Raw genomic sequence first — 19,261 nt, forward strand, 5'->3', positions numbered from 1 at the left:
CATTTAATGTTTTATTTAACATACGGCCTATAGCTCAAAAATAAATTATTAAATTATACTAAACGGCCAATAAGCAACACAATCATGAACAATATTAATATTTAAAATTGCTGGATTTGTGTAACTTTTGTCCTCAAAAATTAGAAAAATAAAAGATATCGTGGTTATCAATGGAAAAAAACGTACACACAAATCGTATGGAAAGGCGCTTTTTTATATTAAATAACCTTTGCTGCATTGTCATAATATTGAGCCAAATGAACTACTGATACACTAGAATAGAGTGGCTGCATGGTTAAATTAGGAATTCGCTTATATTATCGATATTTGTGTGTTTTAATCTATTTAGAAAATAATTTACAGTCTTATAGGAAATTGCCTTATTTTGCGGCTTTTACTTTTTTAAAGTTACAGTATATGTCCAAGCTGTGTGGAGCTGCCGATACAAATATATAAGCCTGTAAATATACATTTTCTACATTTAATTTGAAATAGTATGCACCAACGGATTAAAGGTAGTAAATAATTAGTACCTTTTCTAGTACTTTAAAATGCGTGACCGGAATAGACCTGCCGAAAAAGTGAGGTTAAGTTACTGACAACACCTTGTTATTATTACACCATGGGTGTTATGCAGAAATTTTGCTTGGCAAACTGCGTGCAATTGTTGTTGCAGCAAACTCGGAGAGAGCGAGTTTGGCGACTCTCACAGCAAACTAATTTTGTTTGGTCAAACTGCAGCAAATTCGGTGTTGTCATATACAAAAATTTTAAATTTTGCGCGTTATGTACATCTGAAATTCTCATTTCGTGTTGGCTATAGCCATGAAAACCACAATGAACGTGCAACCCTGTGCCAAACTCGACATAACCACCTCCGAGCAAACTAAGCAGCCGCCATTTAATTTGGCAAACAAAAGTTTGTCTGCATAACACCGACCTTATACATGAGACATTTCGTAGAGACAAAAAACGTTTACACTTTACGTTCTTTGGTGGATGACCTTCTTTGGTACAATTTCAAAATATAATTTTCCATCCCTGACTCCTAGAAGAATATGTCCCCACTATTTAGGTAAAATTATTCATTAAACTGCTTAAAACATGTCATGCTGAATTAAAGCGGCGAATACACGAGGAACATTGTTACAAACACAAGTGTCAAACATGCAATGAAACGGTCATTGTCCATGTGTGGACATGTTTGAAACAATGCTGAGCTTACAGTTGAAGTTATCAAAATTGTTTTATTTTGATACATTTTGGAAACAATGTTAAGGCAAAGAAGGTAAATTCACATTCTTTGATACAACGTCGCGTTTTTATGTTATCTAGTATTTTTGGTTCATGGGTGCATATTGATTCTAACCCGATTAGGATGTCAGTAAAATAGAAAAATCACAAAAATAAGTCGATACAGCAGCGCGAAAGCGGCTGGTAGTGCAGTGTGCATGCACAAAGCAACAAAGGTAAAATGCATTTGGAGCCTCATATAAATTGTTAATGCAACAACAAGTAATGCAGAATAAAAACCAAACAAACGAGAAAATATTTGTTAAAGTCAGACATCAGCCAATTGCCAGTGTCCAGTAACCATTTCAGCTTATATTCGTACGTGTGTATTTGTCCAACACTGGACTGCAGCTGCATAACGACCAAACATGTACATATGTACGTACTCTTATTTGTAGGTAATTCAGAGATTCTAGTTTTTCATCTTTGGCTTTGATCGTGGAAGAAAATTGCAGCGCAGAGTTCACACAGCAGAGAAGTGCGGAAAAGGTGAGCTGGGTTGAAATGAGAGGCGTCGAAGAAAACACCTTGCTAGACTCTAGCATTTGCATTTGTGCAGTGAAGTGAGCGGCTTGGCATAAAAAAACGCATAGCTTAAAGCTGTTTTTAATGAAAAGTGAAATAATAAAAACTCAGTTGATTGCAATGCACTAACGGAGCCAGCAGCAAACTTACATAAAAGTAAATACATCAGAAGAATCTTGCTAATTGAATCAATTGGTAGCAAGTCAGTAGGAGCAGAGATTAATATTTGTGCTACCGTAACTTTACTACAAATTTTGGTTGTTAGACAAAAAAATGGGTATGAACAATTTATCAATTGATGGCGAGTTCCGTTACATCATACAGTGGTTTAACGAGTGGAGTGAATTGCAGCGTGATGATTTTGTGCCGGTGTTGGTGGAGTATCTGCTGCAAGGAGAAGCTGGTGCTGGTCAAGTCTATATGAACGGGATGGTGAACTCAGTGGCACATGCGGGTATCCAAGATAAGCCAATGAGCTTATTTCAATGCAGGGTAAGTAATGTGTTTATTGTGCCAAATACCACTTGCTCGATTTGTTTTAACCGGGCCAAAAATGCAAATTCTTTTTGAAAGCCGAAAATTAGCTTTTAAATTTTACCACTTTAAAAAGTATTATTTTAATTTGTTAATATGTATGTATAAGTAAATTCCTGCTCTTTCTTAAAATAACTCATATTTTCTTATGCAGATAAAACTTTTCCGAGAATGGAATAAAAAATGGCCTTTAGAACTAAAGTTGAAACTACAAGAGAAAATTACAGAAATGGATTCGAAAGTAGGGGAGAAGATCGTAAACGAAATCAAGTCACATGGCGGCGAACAATTGAACATTGCAATGAATGGTTTTAACGGTGTCGGAGAAGATATAGAAGCACCTACTGAACCTGAGGTGGCCGACGGGGGAAATTCAACGTCTTTTGGTGTCACTGACGAACTTTCAGAGACAACAGAGGAAGCTACCAACTTGGATAGCCAAATTGTAGCAGCATTGAACAATGAAACACCGGTTGATGACAATATTACGCCAGCAAATACAAACATTAGTACTTCTGAAGTAGGCTCTACCGCTGTCACAGTGAATTCTTTTATTGATACACAACTGCGCTTGGAACCTGCTGATCAAGATCTAATGCAAGCACAAAGCATATTCGAAGAAAATAGTGTATTGGCTGATTGTAGCCCAAACACGACTGCCACTGTCGCATAAAGATTCCAATCTAACGTGGATAAGTTAAAAAAATATATGTAAAACATACATACATACCTACATATTATAAGCTGCATTTGTCTTTCTACTTAATAATTGTGGCAAGTAGCCAAGTAACCAACACGAACAAATGTAAACCAGAATTAATTAACTACATTATACGCATAGCATCTATAAATGGGCTAATGACTTGGATTATTCCTCAATAGTGCATCAATTACCGTTACTGAAAAGGCGAAGCATACCAGAAAAGATACATTTTTTTATAAAGAAATAAATATATACATAGAAATCTATATGCATATACATACATAAAAACACAGATTCATGTTTATTTACCATTGCATACAAATTAGTCGAAAAATCTAAGTTTCTGCCGCACACTCGATGCTTTAAATATATTTTATTAGTATAAAGTAAACGTCACAAATTTGTATTTAATACAAGTGTTTCGAAATATTTTTTATATAGTTTTTGTGAACAACATAATTCCACTTGCATTTATTGGAAAGTTAACATTTCCATAGATCTAAAAAAACTTTGGTTTAAATGTGTATTTTTATTTTATAAGTAAACTTAATAAAATGAAAATTAATTGTATGCAGAATCTCTTGTAAACAGTGCTCTTCTTTTATTGCTTTTGGCTCACCCAACGTTTTTATATTCAAAAATTGTTGCCCCACATACCCGTAATGCAATATAAATTTGGAATGACCTTTTCATTACTCATACAAAGTTTGCACGTCACTGTGGGGCGCAAGTGGCTTATCTACATACATACGTACTCATTTCACATTCGCAGTTCAATTAGATTTTCAATAGCAGCGTATGTATGTACATATGTATGTGCAAAAATAAATGGGTAACTAAGTGTGCAACTGAAACTGCTGTTGCGAACTTTCAACGCACAGTGTATTTGATATGTTCAAATCGTTAAACTTTGTAGGTTATTGTGTAAGGAAAATAACAAATAATTTTTAGCAAAAAAAGCCGACTTCAACTCTCATATTAAAAAAAAATATATATATATATATATATATATCTCATGATCCACTGATCAGATCCTAGCCAGATTAGTATGGGACCACCTCTGAGACACTACCTTTCCGATGCAAAAATTATCAAAATCGGTTGACGTGGTCTAAAGTTTGCGGTAACATACATACATAAAAAAAAAAAATATTCCGACGAACTGATAACCTCCTCCTTTTTTGGAAGTCGGTTAAAAAATACGAAGGCTGTTTTCTCAAGTAGGTTTAAAAAATTATCTGCCCTTTAAACACAGTTTTTCAGAACAAAATTTGGGATTACATATTGTTATCGTAGCAGCATAGTGCTCGACCTAAACGACTGTCGGGTCTACGTAACCGGAACGCCCCAGATTTATATTTGGCCAAGAACTGTCACTCCAGCATCATTCCTCAAACCCTTTTGGCGAATTTATACATATGCTGTCACAAAAACAACAAGAACCACAGAAAGTCTCCTCATCTTCCGACTCGGCGAGCCAGACGGGGAGAAAGCGACAACACAAAGCGAACGACGTCAATGGACAGATGTATACTCATATGAGTTCAGCCAAGACATATCTGTTAAGTATGTGTAACCCCACATATCTCGCTTGCACTATGGCTTTTCACGTGTTACGTTGTTGGGATGGCTTCTGTCGTCCATACTGGCGCTACATAGTTCATCATCGTCTGTCACGAGTACAATAACAACAACAGTAAATGTTGTCAGCCAGGGAGTTAAGGGTGCCCGCATGGATGCTCCGCAAGTACCCTCTGCGAATTCGTCCAAAGAGGACTTAACCTAGCACAAAGATGGGGCACGGATGTAGCTTTAAAGACAGCTATCGTCCCCTTCACCAAAAAAAGAAGCTCTCACGACGAACAGAAGCGAAGTATTTGGGACTTATCCTGGATTCCAAAGTCCTGTGGAGAATTCATTTTGAGGCGGCCACCTCCAAGGCTACGAGGGCGCAGGTGGTGTGATAACGTCAAGCGGGCATATCCTGGTTCTGATATGCATGCACACTATGATAGTACCACCAAAAAATAGTAGCCTAGGGGGCAGTGGCTTCGGTTTCCAGGATAGATGGCAGTCCTAAGTGGACTCAATTAGACTCAGGGTCCTTTGTGATAACGCATGAGATGGCTTCCAGGGTTACTCTAGTAACGGTGAGGAATACCCTCACCAAGATTCAAAGTCTTGCGTTTGCTAGCAGTACAGGAGCAATGCGCACATGCCCGACGGCAGCGCAGGAGGTTTTTACAGTTGAGAGGGCTTCAAAGCGAACTCTACTAAATTTCGCGAAAGAGGGCAAAGATAAGGACTTATCATCTAGGCACAGGGACAAGCTAGGCACCCAGATGGCTCTAAGACCGTTTCCACGACAGTGGGGTCCACATAATCGGAACGACCCAGATTTATATCTGGTCAAGCACTTTCACTCCAGGAACACTCCCCAAAAACTTTTTGGAGAATTTGTGAACTGTTACAACAACAACAACAACAATAGCAACAGCAGCAACGGCTCTTAGACTCCTGCGGGTATTGTAGCAGGAGCATATGACAGACTGAAACTTTCGTTGGATCTGTGAACCTTTCTAGGCGGAGTGCTATACCATCAGTCTATTTGCAGAGACCAATCTTCGCGGGAATTATCGATGTGAGCGGATCTGATAGTCAGACGTTTTTGATAGTTGAACTAACTTAATTTAGGCCTTCTGGCTCCAGATTTCCATCGGGAAATATAGTTAATGCTAGACATAAACGCTATACTATATATAAACGCCTACTAAATATGTTTTATTTTTCAAAGTTCAACTGCGCAGAATTTTGCTTTGCATTAGGAATTACAAGAGGTTGTCAACAACCAACTACGATTTATAAAAGCTGGAACAAACTTGAATTGTCGAACAAAAGAAAAAAACCACTTAATAAGAGGAGCAAAATAAAATCTATGGGCGTTTTGTGAATTAACGCGATTTTTTCAAGAGACCAATGGATTGTTACGAATTATTGAGATTGACGAATTAACGGAGTTTGAATTATCGCCGTACACTGTACTTCGATATATAAAACAGATGTACGAATGTACTAGTGTGTACTCGTACATACTTATTGAACGAATGTGCCAAATTGATTTTTACTATCCGACTTTCATTTCGAACACACTGTGTGCCGCGGCACCATCTTTTCTATGCTTGTGATGCATAGAGATTTACTGCTCCGGTTTCGCCAGTCAGCTGTTAAGGTTAAACGAAACGGGGCTATTCTTTAGTTCAATACATGCAAGCGAGTAACACAATTTATTCATTGGATACGTGTTATTGTTTCGTATCGTATTTTATCGTTTTTTTTTGTTTGTATTTCACTGCTCTTGCTCTTCTTTTGTTTGCTTCCTGCCGATAAGCTCTCAAATAAACTTAGTTTTTTTTAACCGTTTTAATATCGAGTTGAAAGTGAATCGTGTTGGTTGACAGAAGATTGTGGGATGCTGGGCAGTTCATACGAAATGAGTTTGTAAATATATAAAACCACAAAAATAAACATTTTTATTATACAAGAGCAGAGCAGCAAATAAAAATAAAATAAAACTTAGTTAATAAAAAATGAAATAAACTGCATCTCATTTGAAGTGCGTTGAAGAAGAAAAAAGTAGAGTAAAAAAAAAAAACAAAAAGGTTGTAACAAAACAAAAAGCTAAAAGGCAAATAGTGAATATATAAATAGAAGCGGGCAAAATAGAATAGAAAAATAATAATAAAAGCATAAAATGCATCGGTGGAATTGTTTGCTGCTTTTGTGCACATTTTATAAACGTAAGTAGTTAACTACCATATTTATTTAAATGAAGATATGATGTTGCCAAATTCAATCTCGGAATGTTGTTCCTTATTAAATCGGTGTGGGCATAAATACATACCTGCCTATGAATATGAAATCCTACTGAAGTCAATTTAGCTACATATGTGCTTGTACTTCCTACTGCAAATTTAACGAACCAGGTGATAACAATTATTAACTTCAACAAATCAAAAATGCAACCCAATTAATTGATATAATTGGAACTGCAACAGTTTCTTATCTAATTAAGTTTATAATTGAATTGAAATAATTTACAAAAAAAAAAAATTATATTTTCTGTAATCCAAAAAATTTCTTCGCTTATGCTAATATATGTACATGCAAATATTTTTAAAGGCAACTAAATATGTTGCATTCTATTCTGAAAATAATAAAAGAACACAACTCTTTTCAAAAAATTTCTTAAGCGACTTTTTCAAATATTTCCGCATTGGGATTTATCATAGAATACTTAAAGTTTAAATACACATCTCTTAAGCGACAAGGGCGAGTGACACATGTCGTTTGTGTTGTTTTAAGAAACCAACCAACAAAAAAACCCACAAACCCATTCAGTGGTTGCTTTTGAAGCTGCACTAATTCCGATTTCATAGTAATCGAAGTAGAAATATGTATGTATGTATGAATATATGTGCATATGTATGTATCTACTTAAATGCATAGCCATGTAATCACGAAGTAGTTTGGCGAACATGTGCTTAACGAGTTCCATATGCAGATGCCAGAGCATTTATACATACATACATATGTATGTATGTATGTAAGTATGTTTTTGCATATCTTACATGTCTGCATGGCAAATAAACCTGCACACAGGCTCGTTGCCCTTGGTTGTGACGCAATGCGAATGAAATGTGCCGGTACAGCGTATATCAGCGCAAGAAAACAAAAGACTTTGGGCACGAACTTGATAGTCACATAGCAAATGAGTTTTGTATGTTACCGCACATGTTCTTCATAATTATTATTATTTATTTGAAATTGAGCTCATATTAGGCGTATGGAGAAGGGAGGCTTTTCTTTAAATCGGTTTCTTCTTCTTTTGCTTCAGCATTTGGCATTTGCTGGAAGGTAAATTGATGAATAATCTGTGAACATTTTTAGTGCATAATATATGTACGAACTCTGTTTTGATATATGTACATATTTCTGAAGAACATGTGCAAAATGTAAATAGGCGTGCACTTTAATGTATGTACTATTGAATTAATTATCGCTAATCAGCAATCAATATTTATGTAAATACATATGTGAGAAAAGTGGCATAAAATTTCATATTAGCCACATGCTAGTTCAGATACTCTAAAAAAATGTAACTGAAAGTATAGGGTTATATGAAAAGTGTTCGCGGATTTTTGTCCAGATGTCATGTTCACACATACATCTGGCCACACTAATCTAATTGCATCAAAACGACGTGCCTTTGAAAGGTAACATTTGAAAATGAGTGAAATATCTGGGGAAATACAAATTTATTTGATGATTGTACACGCCGCAAAAACATGACGAAAAATTCGTGTAGTGTAAAATGGGAGTGCTGTTAGTGAACGGCGGTTTGCTCAATTCCGCTGCGGAATTTATTTTGTGTCAAAAATGCCTCTCGCTCTGGTCGGCCAGTCACTGTAAAAGTCGATTAAATAATGTAAATGGTTGAGCGGGACCGGTATGTAAGCTGTCAGGAGATAGCGGAGACATCAAACATCATTCACATGACAGTTCATAATCACATAAAAAGGCTACTGAAAGAAGTGCAATGTTTGGCTGCAACTAGAAATTAACGCAATGAAAATTTGACTGACCATCGGTGAAACGCTGTAGAATCGCAATGAAATCGAACCATTTTTGAAGCGAGTCATTAGGGACTTTGAAAAATATATTGAATACGCGAATAAGCAATACCATCTGCAAACGACCCCAAAGCATTGATCGACAGAAAACAATTTATATTGAGTCTTTGGTGGGATTGTCCATTACGGACAATGTGGCGAAATGATGAGTTCGGATTTGAACGAAGAAATCAAGAAAGAGCGACCAAAATTTGTTGAATTTGGTTGCAGCAGACGACTGACTGTTGCACGAGTTTCAAAAAAGACTGCACCTGGTGAATATGGAAAAATCCATTAAAAGCGTGCGTGAACGTATTGTTATTTTTCCATATTATGTCACAGCCCATAATATCCGGTGGCATTGAACTATCTAAAGAAGAGACCGGAAAGATGATGGTAAAGAATTTTTGTGGCATGACGAGAAGCTAACTAATTGATAAAGTAAGCAGACATCAGAATATAAAAAGAAATTACTTTCAAGAACTCTATAGACTATGATTTCCATACTCTACCTAGGACCACTACCTATGTATATAAAACTCAAAGAATTGGAAAACGATATTTTGAGTGATGAACTAGTGTTCTTATCTTTCCACGGAAAACCTACCTTTGGCGAAAGGGAGCCCTTATGTACATAAGTATAGCTTTGGAAAATATATAAAATCTTTTTACTTTGAAAAAAAAAATGAATACACAGAAGTATACACATTCCTCGTACATCGTTCTGATTAATTTTGTGGGAAATTCGATAAAAGATATTTGGACTTTTCTGCGGGAAATCGCTGTTACTTATTCCCACAGTGCAAAAAACAAAATCGTTATTCAAGGAAAGACAACTCCACTTTTTGAGTGTCTAGTTTAAAATCAGGGCTTCAATTCCCCAGAAGATTTGTAATATCTACTTTTAACAAGATTTCATGCCTTGAAAATTTTTTCCCATTATCTTTGCGGGCTCGGGAGAATTTATGACACTTGCAGCAATCGGCAGTCGACTTACTCCTTATGGACATATAATTATTTACCATTGAATGTACTATTGATTTTTATAACGATAGTTAAAATTATACCTTATTTAACAAAGAGAAATCAAAGAAAAACATGTTGCACATACAATTCTTTTACTAGGGTTAAAGTGAATTTCTTCGAAGGAACTGCATGGGAGTAGTGATTAGTAATTCGCCAGTTCATTCAACGGAAGCCGTTTAGCATCACTCGGGACATCGAAAAATCTTTACCACAAGCATTTTTAAATTTTATTCAGATTAAAATATATTTTTATGACACATAAATACATATGTAACTGAGTCTAATCAAAAACGATTTGAAAACGATTTCGTATTTGTTAGATCTCACTCGGAATAGAGAACACCACCACGGAAACGAGTCGGAATTTTTATGGTTTTACTTTTCAAATTGAGTCCAAATACAGAACAGGGCTGAATGTTATTTTTTTTTTTTGAACAGGAAGCAGCTACGCACGCACTAATTCTACATAGAAAGAATTTATTCAAACTACACTGAGAAATTTTCGTTTTCAAATTTGTATGGAACGTTTTACTTTTAAAAACGTTTTGGCCCAGGTTTTGCACCTACAATATTTATTTAAATTTTGAGAACGAAAATTTTCAATTAAATTTCTAAAATCCATGCATTAGTTTTTGATACGCACATTTTCAGATCATTTTTAAAAATGATCGTTTGATAATTGAATATGCGCATTTGGAAAAAAAATCCTAAAAGGGTTTTTCTTCATTTTAAAAATATGATATTCAAACTTGTCTTTATTAAATCACAACAAATCATTTGGTATATAAATACGTTGTCAAAAATATATAATACTTACATACAGATGTTCCTGCCTTACTTCCAAGCTGGACCTGCTAATTTTGTTTCACGCTGGTCAAATCTTGTAATTTAAAATCAGAAAGTTTTAAATTATTATTTAATAACTCATAAGGATTTATTTTTGTAAATTATTCTTACCAAAACTTTTTTTCGGTCAAGCTTCTCATAAAAATACAATCGCCATTCAGCGTGGACGTATAACGGTAGGTCCTTCCTCTTTGTGTGACAACATCAAGGCGCATACCACAAAACGGAGGAGAAGCTCGGCCCAACATTAACATCCAATCTATTATTATCTTATACATACATATATATATATTCCTTTTCCTTCTATCATGAACAAAAATTCCCTGAGGACTTTTTATTTTACATGGCGAAGTTGAGCTGTCAAAAAAGTGTCAAACAGCTCTTTCGAAGTTCGAATTTCCTTCTCCCAAATTTTCGGGGAAAATGAACTCCCTGGGAGCTAATTATTGGAGGATTTATTTGTCTATTTATTGTGCCCCCTATTACAACTTTAGTTGTTTAGCCCAACCATATTTTTTCGTTGTATGGTCCAGTATGTAATTTTAGGCAGGACAACGTCTGTCGGGTGTGCTAGTTTATTATAAAACCTCATAGCGAATGTCGTGTCGAGTGTATGTCGTTTACCGAGAGTCGAGTCGTATCGGAAATTGCTTGGAATGGCCTAAAGTTTTGACGCCACTTGGCAGCACTGGATAGTTTTCGCTGATTTTCGTCGTCTACTTATTTCAGCACGACAGAAGTCAAAGCCGTGTTGTCGTGTCATTTATGACTGATGTAATGAGCAGGAAATGGATTTTTAGGGCCTAAAAACCTATAAATAGGCAGGGAAAGGCACTAGAAATATAAACAAGTAATTTTTAACAAAAAAAACCGACTTCAACTCTCTTAAAAAAAAAAATATATATATATATATGTATATATCATGATCCACTGATCGGATATTAACCACCTCTGAGACACTACCTTTCCGATGCAAAAGAATTATCGAGATCGGTTGACGTGGTCCAAAGTTACGCGGTAACATACATAAAAAAATAAAAAATAAATAAAAAAATATTCCGACGAACTGATAACCTCCTCCTTTTTTAGAAGTCGGCTAAAAATGCAAAATAACGCACTAAAAAAAGACAAAAACTGAAAAACACTGGTTTGCAAGAAAAATGTTCAACGAACGACACTACATATCCAATTCCTATATAGAATAGTTCGCTGATTCCAAAAATCGAGTTAATTTTTTATTCTATGGATAAGTTTTCGAGATAATTTCAGGTGTAATGGCGTACGAGTAACATTTTTTTCTGCTACATAAATATTTGCGCATTTTCATATGACCACTTATTACTTCTTTATTTATCCATCGATTTTCTTCATTATTAACTTAATTTTTTATTTTTTTTGTAACAAAACAGGCTTTAACAAAGCTTTTAATGTACTAAACGTGCGCTTAACGTGAGTTGATATGTACATGAGGCGCCTGTTTTAAATATGGAACGTTTGAAGTGTTTATATTATCAAGAATAAGGGCTTTTTCTTCGCTGCAATCACTTTTTTAAAGGAAAAAAGGCAAATATCTTAAAAAAAAAGCAAAATGAAATGTGTATACAAATATGGAATCAGGGAAAGCTAATTCGTGGACATCCTTAATTGAATGTACTCTATCCCTTTAGCAAAAAAAAAAATAGTTTCATAAAATCCGCTCCCTGATAATGAGTCTGATAAATTCCCCAAATAAAGTATTTTAAATACATGAACCAAATGCATGAAATTGTGATTATGCAGGCATTTTTAGCTACGTTTCATGAAATGATTTCGTGAAATGACAAACGCATATACCTAGTAATACTTATTTAATCAAGTTTTACAGCTTTCCATATTCTATTTTTGTTTTACCACTTTCAGTTAGCAATGCCATTGCCCTACCCGTTGACTTGCCCAAATGTAATTGTATACCCGTGAAAGAGTGCGAACCAATCGCATACTTGCTCTTGAATCACAGGCCGCAGGAAGCAGACATAATCTACAAAATTGTGCAGAGTGCCGGTTGTGGTTATGCCGGTCTTGAGCCGCTTGTCTGCTGCCCCGCCACTTATGCTAACCACAAAGCAACGACGCGCGTGCATGCAACAGAAATCGATACATTCGGGAGAACAGATCCCGACGCATGGGTGTGGGACAGTGCCCAATTGCCCACACGCTTTGATACATTCACAGAAAAGTTGATGACAGCCAGCTCAATGGATAGCAGATCAACCAAAGGCAGACCAAAAAATTTTTACGAAGAAACGGATATATTTGATTTTAAGGATCCAAAGACGCAACGAAATTTTCCACATTCTTTCAATGAAGAATCTGTTGAATTCCATAAAAATTATGAAGATAATGCACAGCGCGATTGTGGTAAGGATAGGCAAAAACAGTTCAAGCCTATAACGGATGTGCAATGGCATCCCATTGGCGGGCATAAATCGTTTTCGCATCACCAGCGCGATCAAGGACACGGACATGTTAGCATACACGATTATGACCATTTTGATGAAGATGAATATCCTCGCATAATTTTTAGACCTTTAAATGATGGCGCTATTGTATATCCAGACGATAGACGTTTAAATCGCCCACTAAAGTTTCCGATGCAGCGACCGACGTCGACAACGACAACGACCACAAGCACGACAACTACTACAACAACAACGAGCTCAACAACAAAGAAGCCGTCCGTCAAACCAACGGAACAGTCCAAAGTCAACACAGCGCGTTGTGGCATACCGGCAGTCGACGCTGCAAGTGGTGAACGCGTATATCCATGGATATCACGAATAGCTTATATTAACAAAAGTGAGCGGATATTTTATTTACGTAATTTATTTTATTTCAGAGCTTGTATACATGGTAACTTCACATAATTTCATTGACCACCTTTTGCATCTTCTTGGTCAAGACTACGCCAAAGAGGAAGACGAGCGTGCATTTGAAGAGTGACCACTTGCTTTCGCTCAATTGAAATCGACCACCTCTATCCGTTAAAGAGGAAATGGAATTTGTTATTTTCGAGATAAAGGTTTCTTTTTCGCCTTCAGCACCCATTGGGGGTTCATTCTCATCCATGGTATTACCTCTCTGGGATTTCAGTATTCCTGCAGAAGAAAGAAATAATAAATTTTCCATAAGAAATATAAAAGTATACTTATGTATGGATGTTTGTAGATAGACAGTTGGTGGGTCAAAGTCCTCAAGAAAAATACGTAAACTTTCAATTTAATGTAGAAACATTCCTCTTCTTTGCTTATGGAAACAAAGCACCAGTTTTGAATCGCTTCCTTATTGCTTCTTCTATGGAAACAATGTTTTCACAATTCTTAAGTAAAGCTAACTGGAGAACTTTTTGGAAAAAAGTTTCCCCCCCATACATTCCATGGACAGTGAGGAGAAAAAGATTTCCACTAATGACATCGTAATGTTTCCTTTCCTAGAGGGATGCGACTGTTTTGAAACTGTGTGAGGTGAAGTGAATACCAAATAAAAAAATAATAATTGCTCGAGATTACATTTACAGCTGTATTCTAACATGAGCTGTTATCGATGCTGTGATTGCTACTGAGCCTCAAAGTTTGCCGCCGCAACAAATATGCCACTACAACAAACATTTTTAAGTTTTTGTGTATTTTTCTACCACTTGAAATCGAACTTTTGTGGCACATTTTGCGGTGCACTAGAAATCACAACACTGATGAGCTAAGTTTTGAGAATCTGTTATGGTCTAATTATGGCAACTTAACGTAACGTGGCTCTCTCTCTTAAAAATTCTGTTAAATGGGTGCTATAATTACGGTGACCATAAATATGGATTGGATTCAAAGTGAAGGACAATTTTTCAAAAGAATATGCCTACATATATTTACGTAGTATAAAAATATCAAAAGAGTATTTATGATTCAAAATTATGAATACATTTTAAGCTTTAAAAATGAATCACGTTTTCTTCATCGATATTAATCTTTTTTTACATGAATATTTATAAAAGTATAGTAAAAGATATTATAATAACAGAAGCTTACACGAAAAATGAAAATCTTTAAAATATTATTTTATAGACAAATTTTGAGTCGTTCAAAACGAAAACAATACCCTTTTTTTGTTTTTTGGTATTTTTCGCAGTTATTTATCAAAATCGACGTCATGAATAGACGTAAACGACGAGTTACAAAGGTATTTATGTGCCCTTTACAAAAATATATAATTTGTGTAGATTGCGCTGCATAGCATCTACATTTCTAATCCGATTTTTATAATCTTTGGCTCAAAATTTACTGTAATGATATAACTGCTTTATCGAATTTTTAAACAAATGAAAAAAATTATCGGATAAAACTGCGTATTTGATTGAAAATCTAACTTTTTTCGACTTTGACGACAAAATGCAAATGGTCGCCTGTAGCACTAATAATTTTCATTGAAGTCGCCACAAGTTATATATTTTGGTAAGAGCTGTAAGTCGCTTACGTTGGTTGGGAGACTTTTTCATGAGATATTGAAGAAAAGCTACGAAAAGTACCAAAAAACTCTTTTTTGAAAAAATCCATCCATTGTCCGATAATTTTAAAATAACGATTAAAATGCGGGACAAATACAGGACACCTGGAAAAAATCAGTACATTTTCAGGTTTTTCAGGTTTGAAAAACTACGCAGGACCGACCTTTGAAAAACAGTACGGTCCTGCAAAAAACAGAACGGATGGTCACCGTAGTTATAATTGAACAGCCGAAACTTAACGTAACTTAATGCCACGTCGAAATCTGTTTCATTTTGATTCTCTAAGTTCTACGTTCCGTTAAGTTAAGTTAAGTTAAGTTGCCATAATCAGGCTTTTAGAATAGAGAATATAAACTGTAAAAGTTAACAGCTTATCTTCTTTTCAGCAAATAATTTTATTAGCTATCGTTGTTCTGGTTCCGTTGTAAGTCAATCGCACATCCTGACAGCGGCACACTGCGTCGTTAACCTAGTGAACGATCTGCGACTGTGAGTATACGTATCACTCCATATATAGTTGAATGAAAAATTTATGTAGCTCCATTCTAATTGAAATATTTCCTTAACAGCTCTCACGTGCGCATCGGTGGTGTGGCACTTTCCACTAATTGCACGGCCAGCACTAATTTTAGCAACTGCTTCATCGCTTCACGCACTTTTCAAATCGCCGAAGTGCGCGTGCATCCCAGCTATGATCAACCTAAGTACGCCAATGATATTGCATTGGTAAAAATCGTCGGCGAAGCGAATGGTATGTATGCTGCTACGTTGAACAGTTTCGGTTCTCTTCACATTTTATAACGGTTTTAATATCTTTTATGAGCATAGACTACACACCAATTTGCTTACCTCCAAATCTGTCTGCTTCTGTACGAGATCAGCTTATAGGCAGCCCGGGAATTGCACTCGGTTGGACAGCGGATATTGAAGGTGTGCTTTTCTTTTGCTTTGGTTTACTCAATTTTTTTTGTGCACTTATTTTAGGATATGTTTAGAGCGAGAACGTCAAGTTGCCTTGATTGTCATTAATAGGCATAGATATCGGGTTTAATTTAGCTTTAATTTGTATAATTAATTTTCTTTTTTTTGACGTAAAAAACATCGATTTTGTTGAATATAAATATCTAAGGAACATTTCAGGCAATGATACAAGTAGCCCAAGAGTACGTTACCTCAGCTTACCAATAGTGAATACAACTGAGTGCGCTATCACCTATGCGACATTCAGTGAGAACTTCAATGATCCTATAGTGATTACACCATCACAGTTATGTGCGCAGGGTGGGCCAATGAATGATGTCTGCCGAGGTGAGTAAATTGGAGAATTATTAAATTACCTAAATTAAATTTTGAAAGATGGGCGTTACTAAAATATTTCAAGAGTAAATAAAACTGAAGCTTGCATACTGATTTGCCAAGATGAAGGCAATATACATATCTATGGTCCTGTGCAATAACGACACAATTCAAAATTAATCAAATAAAAACTGGTACTAGTGTAAAGTGATTCTTGTCCCTAATCATTGTCCATTAGCGTATTTTCACGAATTCCAAATCGCGCAGCTCGAGGCCTATTCTCAATTTCAGTGAAAATTTATGTATGTACGGCTCCCAAAGTTTTCTTCTTCTTTTTGATTGCCGTTTTTTCGGTGACAATTGACGCCAATTGAAGCCAAGTCCTCCTCCACTTGGTCTCTCGATTGTAGAGGAGTCCTTCCTATTCTTATGTTACTAGCATCGGGAGCGATCTTCTTCAGCATCAGATGAAAAAAAATACCAAACATGGTGATGCACTGTGGTCTGAAATAAAAAAGTAGGGTTTCTTTGAATATCCTTAAAACTAACTTCAAAACACTTGCTTATATTGCTACATATAAACAAATAAATACACAAAATTTTTCTTTTGATTTCATCATGGAAAATAATATAATTTGTTTTGAAGGCAACTGAATTTTTTATTTAAATGCAAAAACTTTGCCATAAACAAATTTTGTTTTTTTGCTTTCTTCGACAAAAAGAATTTGTTTAGAAAAAAACTTGTTTTTTTTTTTTTAATACGAATAAAAGAATTTGTTTATAATAATAAAAGGATTTATTTCATAGGAAAAATTGAATAGATTCTTTCCTTCTTAGTTGTAAAAAATTTAAAGTAAAATTCAATTTTTGTTATTCTAAAAAACGAAAAAACGATTTATCTGTGTTTGTTTTGACACAGGTGACAGTGGTGGCCCGTTTATGGATGAGGGCTCTTCCGGTCTAATAAATTCAAGTGGGCGTCACTCTTTATTGGGTATTGTAGCTTTTGGACCAACTAAATGTGGAATGTCTAATATACCTGGAGTTTACACGCGCGTCAGTTCCTATTTGGGATGGATTATAGAAAGTATCAGCTTAAGTTAGCGTTAATTTAAATATAAGCCCCAAATATCATATATGTATGTACTTGTACAATATTTTTACTCTTAAGAATTATCATTCAATGTTAAGAACTAATTAGATATTTATTTTAGAATTAGCATATATTTTTTTTTTTGTTAAATGATTATTTGTTGTCCATCATATTATTCGTTTCCTACATTGCTGTTGCAAGGCCGTAGCCAATTAGAGTACATAGTAGACCAGTTGTAAATCTGAAGCTGTCTTCTGGAGGGTAACCAGTTCCATAGATCTTTTGTAGTTGGAACTTTCCAAAAGTTCTTTCGCCTGTCTTAGCACAGGCCATGATGGTAGGAGGACCGACTGCGAGATAGGATTATGGTTGGGTAGCTGCTGCTTCCCTTGCTAGTCTGTTGACCTCTTCGTTGCCCTCTACGCCTTTGTGGCCCGGGATCTACAACAGTTGTGATGTGTTGTGCTCCTCCAGGAAGTCAGTTTTTTTTAACCACATCGTCTCTGGGAGATAGGAACATTGATTTTGATTTCCTATCCCAGCCTGTTCGGAATTACCTTAACCTTGCCCTCTCTCATAAGGTTGAGTAGGGATTTCTTAGCAGTCTACGAATATGTGGGCAGCGGCGGGGCAAGTGCGCATAGCTGCCGTTATGCAGGTGCACACCTGCCGCTGAAGCTGAAGAAATTTCTTCTCCTAGTAAAATGGATGATGGTTGTTTAGGCAGGGTCTTCTGTTGTTTTTGTTTTTTTTACTGCCGTCTGTGCAACTCTGGTTCGTTGCGTTGTTCCGATCCATCTACGAATAGAGGCGGCTGCGTTCCTCTTCTCTTGGTCCATAGAACGGACCAGCATAATACATATGTAAGTAGTCGTTACAATATAAGTAATACAAGTTTTATCACAATTTGCAAATGTTATTAAAAATAAAATGTGTATATGTAAACAAAAAATATCATAAATTTTTCACAATAAAAAGCCATGAACATCGGTTGCAATTTCAGTGCTTCAAATCATATGTGAATTCATAGCTGATTGGTAATGCCAACCGTCAGGACTGAACACCTAGGACTTGTGTGTGTTAAATTCATTAAAAAAGTAAGGCGCAAGGTAAGTACTTTACGATGCATAAGTGATTTCATGTCCGATTCAGCGGTGAAGCGAACTGAAGTGAATCCGTACGTAAATTTACGATCTTTGTCATTTTTAACATAGTTTAGATTAGTTTAAGAAAAAATTACATAAAAAGTTCACATCTGTGTCATGCATTGATTACTCATAGAAATTTACACTAACATATGCATGCATTTGCAACTGGCATCGTGCATGGTATTTCCGTTCCTTTATATTTCTTACTATGACAACATGTCTACTCTTTCGTGGCTCTCTTTGGATCTTAAAGTAATTATTCAAGATTTTGACGGCATTAAAAATGATTTTGTTTAACGAATTGCCGCTCTGTAGCTGTTATCTTGAAAGTTGCAGCAAACAGCTGGGAAGAACCGAATATAGAGACACCCATACATACTTAAATACGACCATATAATGCATATGTACTAGGGATGTTACGAATGTCATATTTTTCACATTCGCGAATGCGAATGCGAATTTTTGGAATAACATTAAAAAAAGCTATAATCACTTAAGTCATCTTTTTTATTACTTGAAGATTTTGTAAATTATTAGAACACTGAAGGAGTGCTTAACTCATACATACGGTGACCATCCGTCCTGTATTATACGAGA

The 19,261-nt window shown here is 35.7% G+C and overlaps 3 protein-coding genes across 4 annotated transcripts in view; all 3 read left to right on the forward strand.

Moving 5' to 3' along the window:
• Positions 1 to 1,860, forward strand: part of LOC118738182 — an 8,749-nt gene extending 6,889 nt beyond the window's left edge. The window contains exon 9 of the mRNA XM_036469106.1: positions 1,749 to 1,860. Within this exon, the coding sequence (XP_036324999.1) occupies positions 1,749 to 1,860 (112 nt within the window). The remainder of the gene's footprint in view (positions 1 to 1,748) is intronic.
• On the forward strand, positions 1,423 to 3,069 carry LOC118737376. Of its 2 annotated transcripts, XM_036467830.1 has the most exons (3): positions 1,423 to 1,611; positions 1,692 to 2,310; positions 2,507 to 3,069. In XM_036467830.1, the coding sequence occupies exons 2-3, from the start codon at positions 2,092 to 2,094 to the stop codon at positions 3,023 to 3,025; spliced, it is 738 nt and encodes a 245-aa protein (XP_036323723.1). In that variant the 5' UTR covers positions 1,423 to 1,611; positions 1,692 to 2,091; the 3' UTR covers positions 3,026 to 3,069. The 2 variants fall into 2 exon arrangements, with proteins under 2 accessions (XP_036323723.1, XP_036323724.1); XM_036467831.1 differs by having other exon boundaries at positions 1,423 to 2,310.
• A 1,404-nt stretch (positions 3,070 to 4,473) lies between these two features.
• LOC118738183 lies at positions 4,474 to 18,155 on the forward strand. The gene is made up of 7 exons (XM_036469107.1): positions 4,474 to 4,621; positions 12,496 to 13,431; positions 15,514 to 15,616; positions 15,697 to 15,878; positions 15,956 to 16,057; positions 16,268 to 16,435; positions 17,343 to 18,155. The coding sequence occupies exons 1-7, from the start codon at positions 4,474 to 4,476 to the stop codon at positions 17,525 to 17,527; spliced, it is 1,824 nt and encodes a 607-aa protein (XP_036325000.1). The 3' UTR covers positions 17,528 to 18,155.
• The last annotated feature ends 1,106 nt before the right edge of the window (positions 18,156 to 19,261 follow it).

This window comes from Rhagoletis pomonella, unplaced genomic scaffold (genome assembly GCF_013731165.1).
Source record: "Rhagoletis pomonella isolate Grant_MI unplaced genomic scaffold, Rhpom_1.0 Rhpom_scaffold_00004, whole genome shotgun sequence".
Taxonomy (NCBI): Eukaryota; Metazoa; Arthropoda; class Insecta; order Diptera; family Tephritidae; genus Rhagoletis; species Rhagoletis pomonella.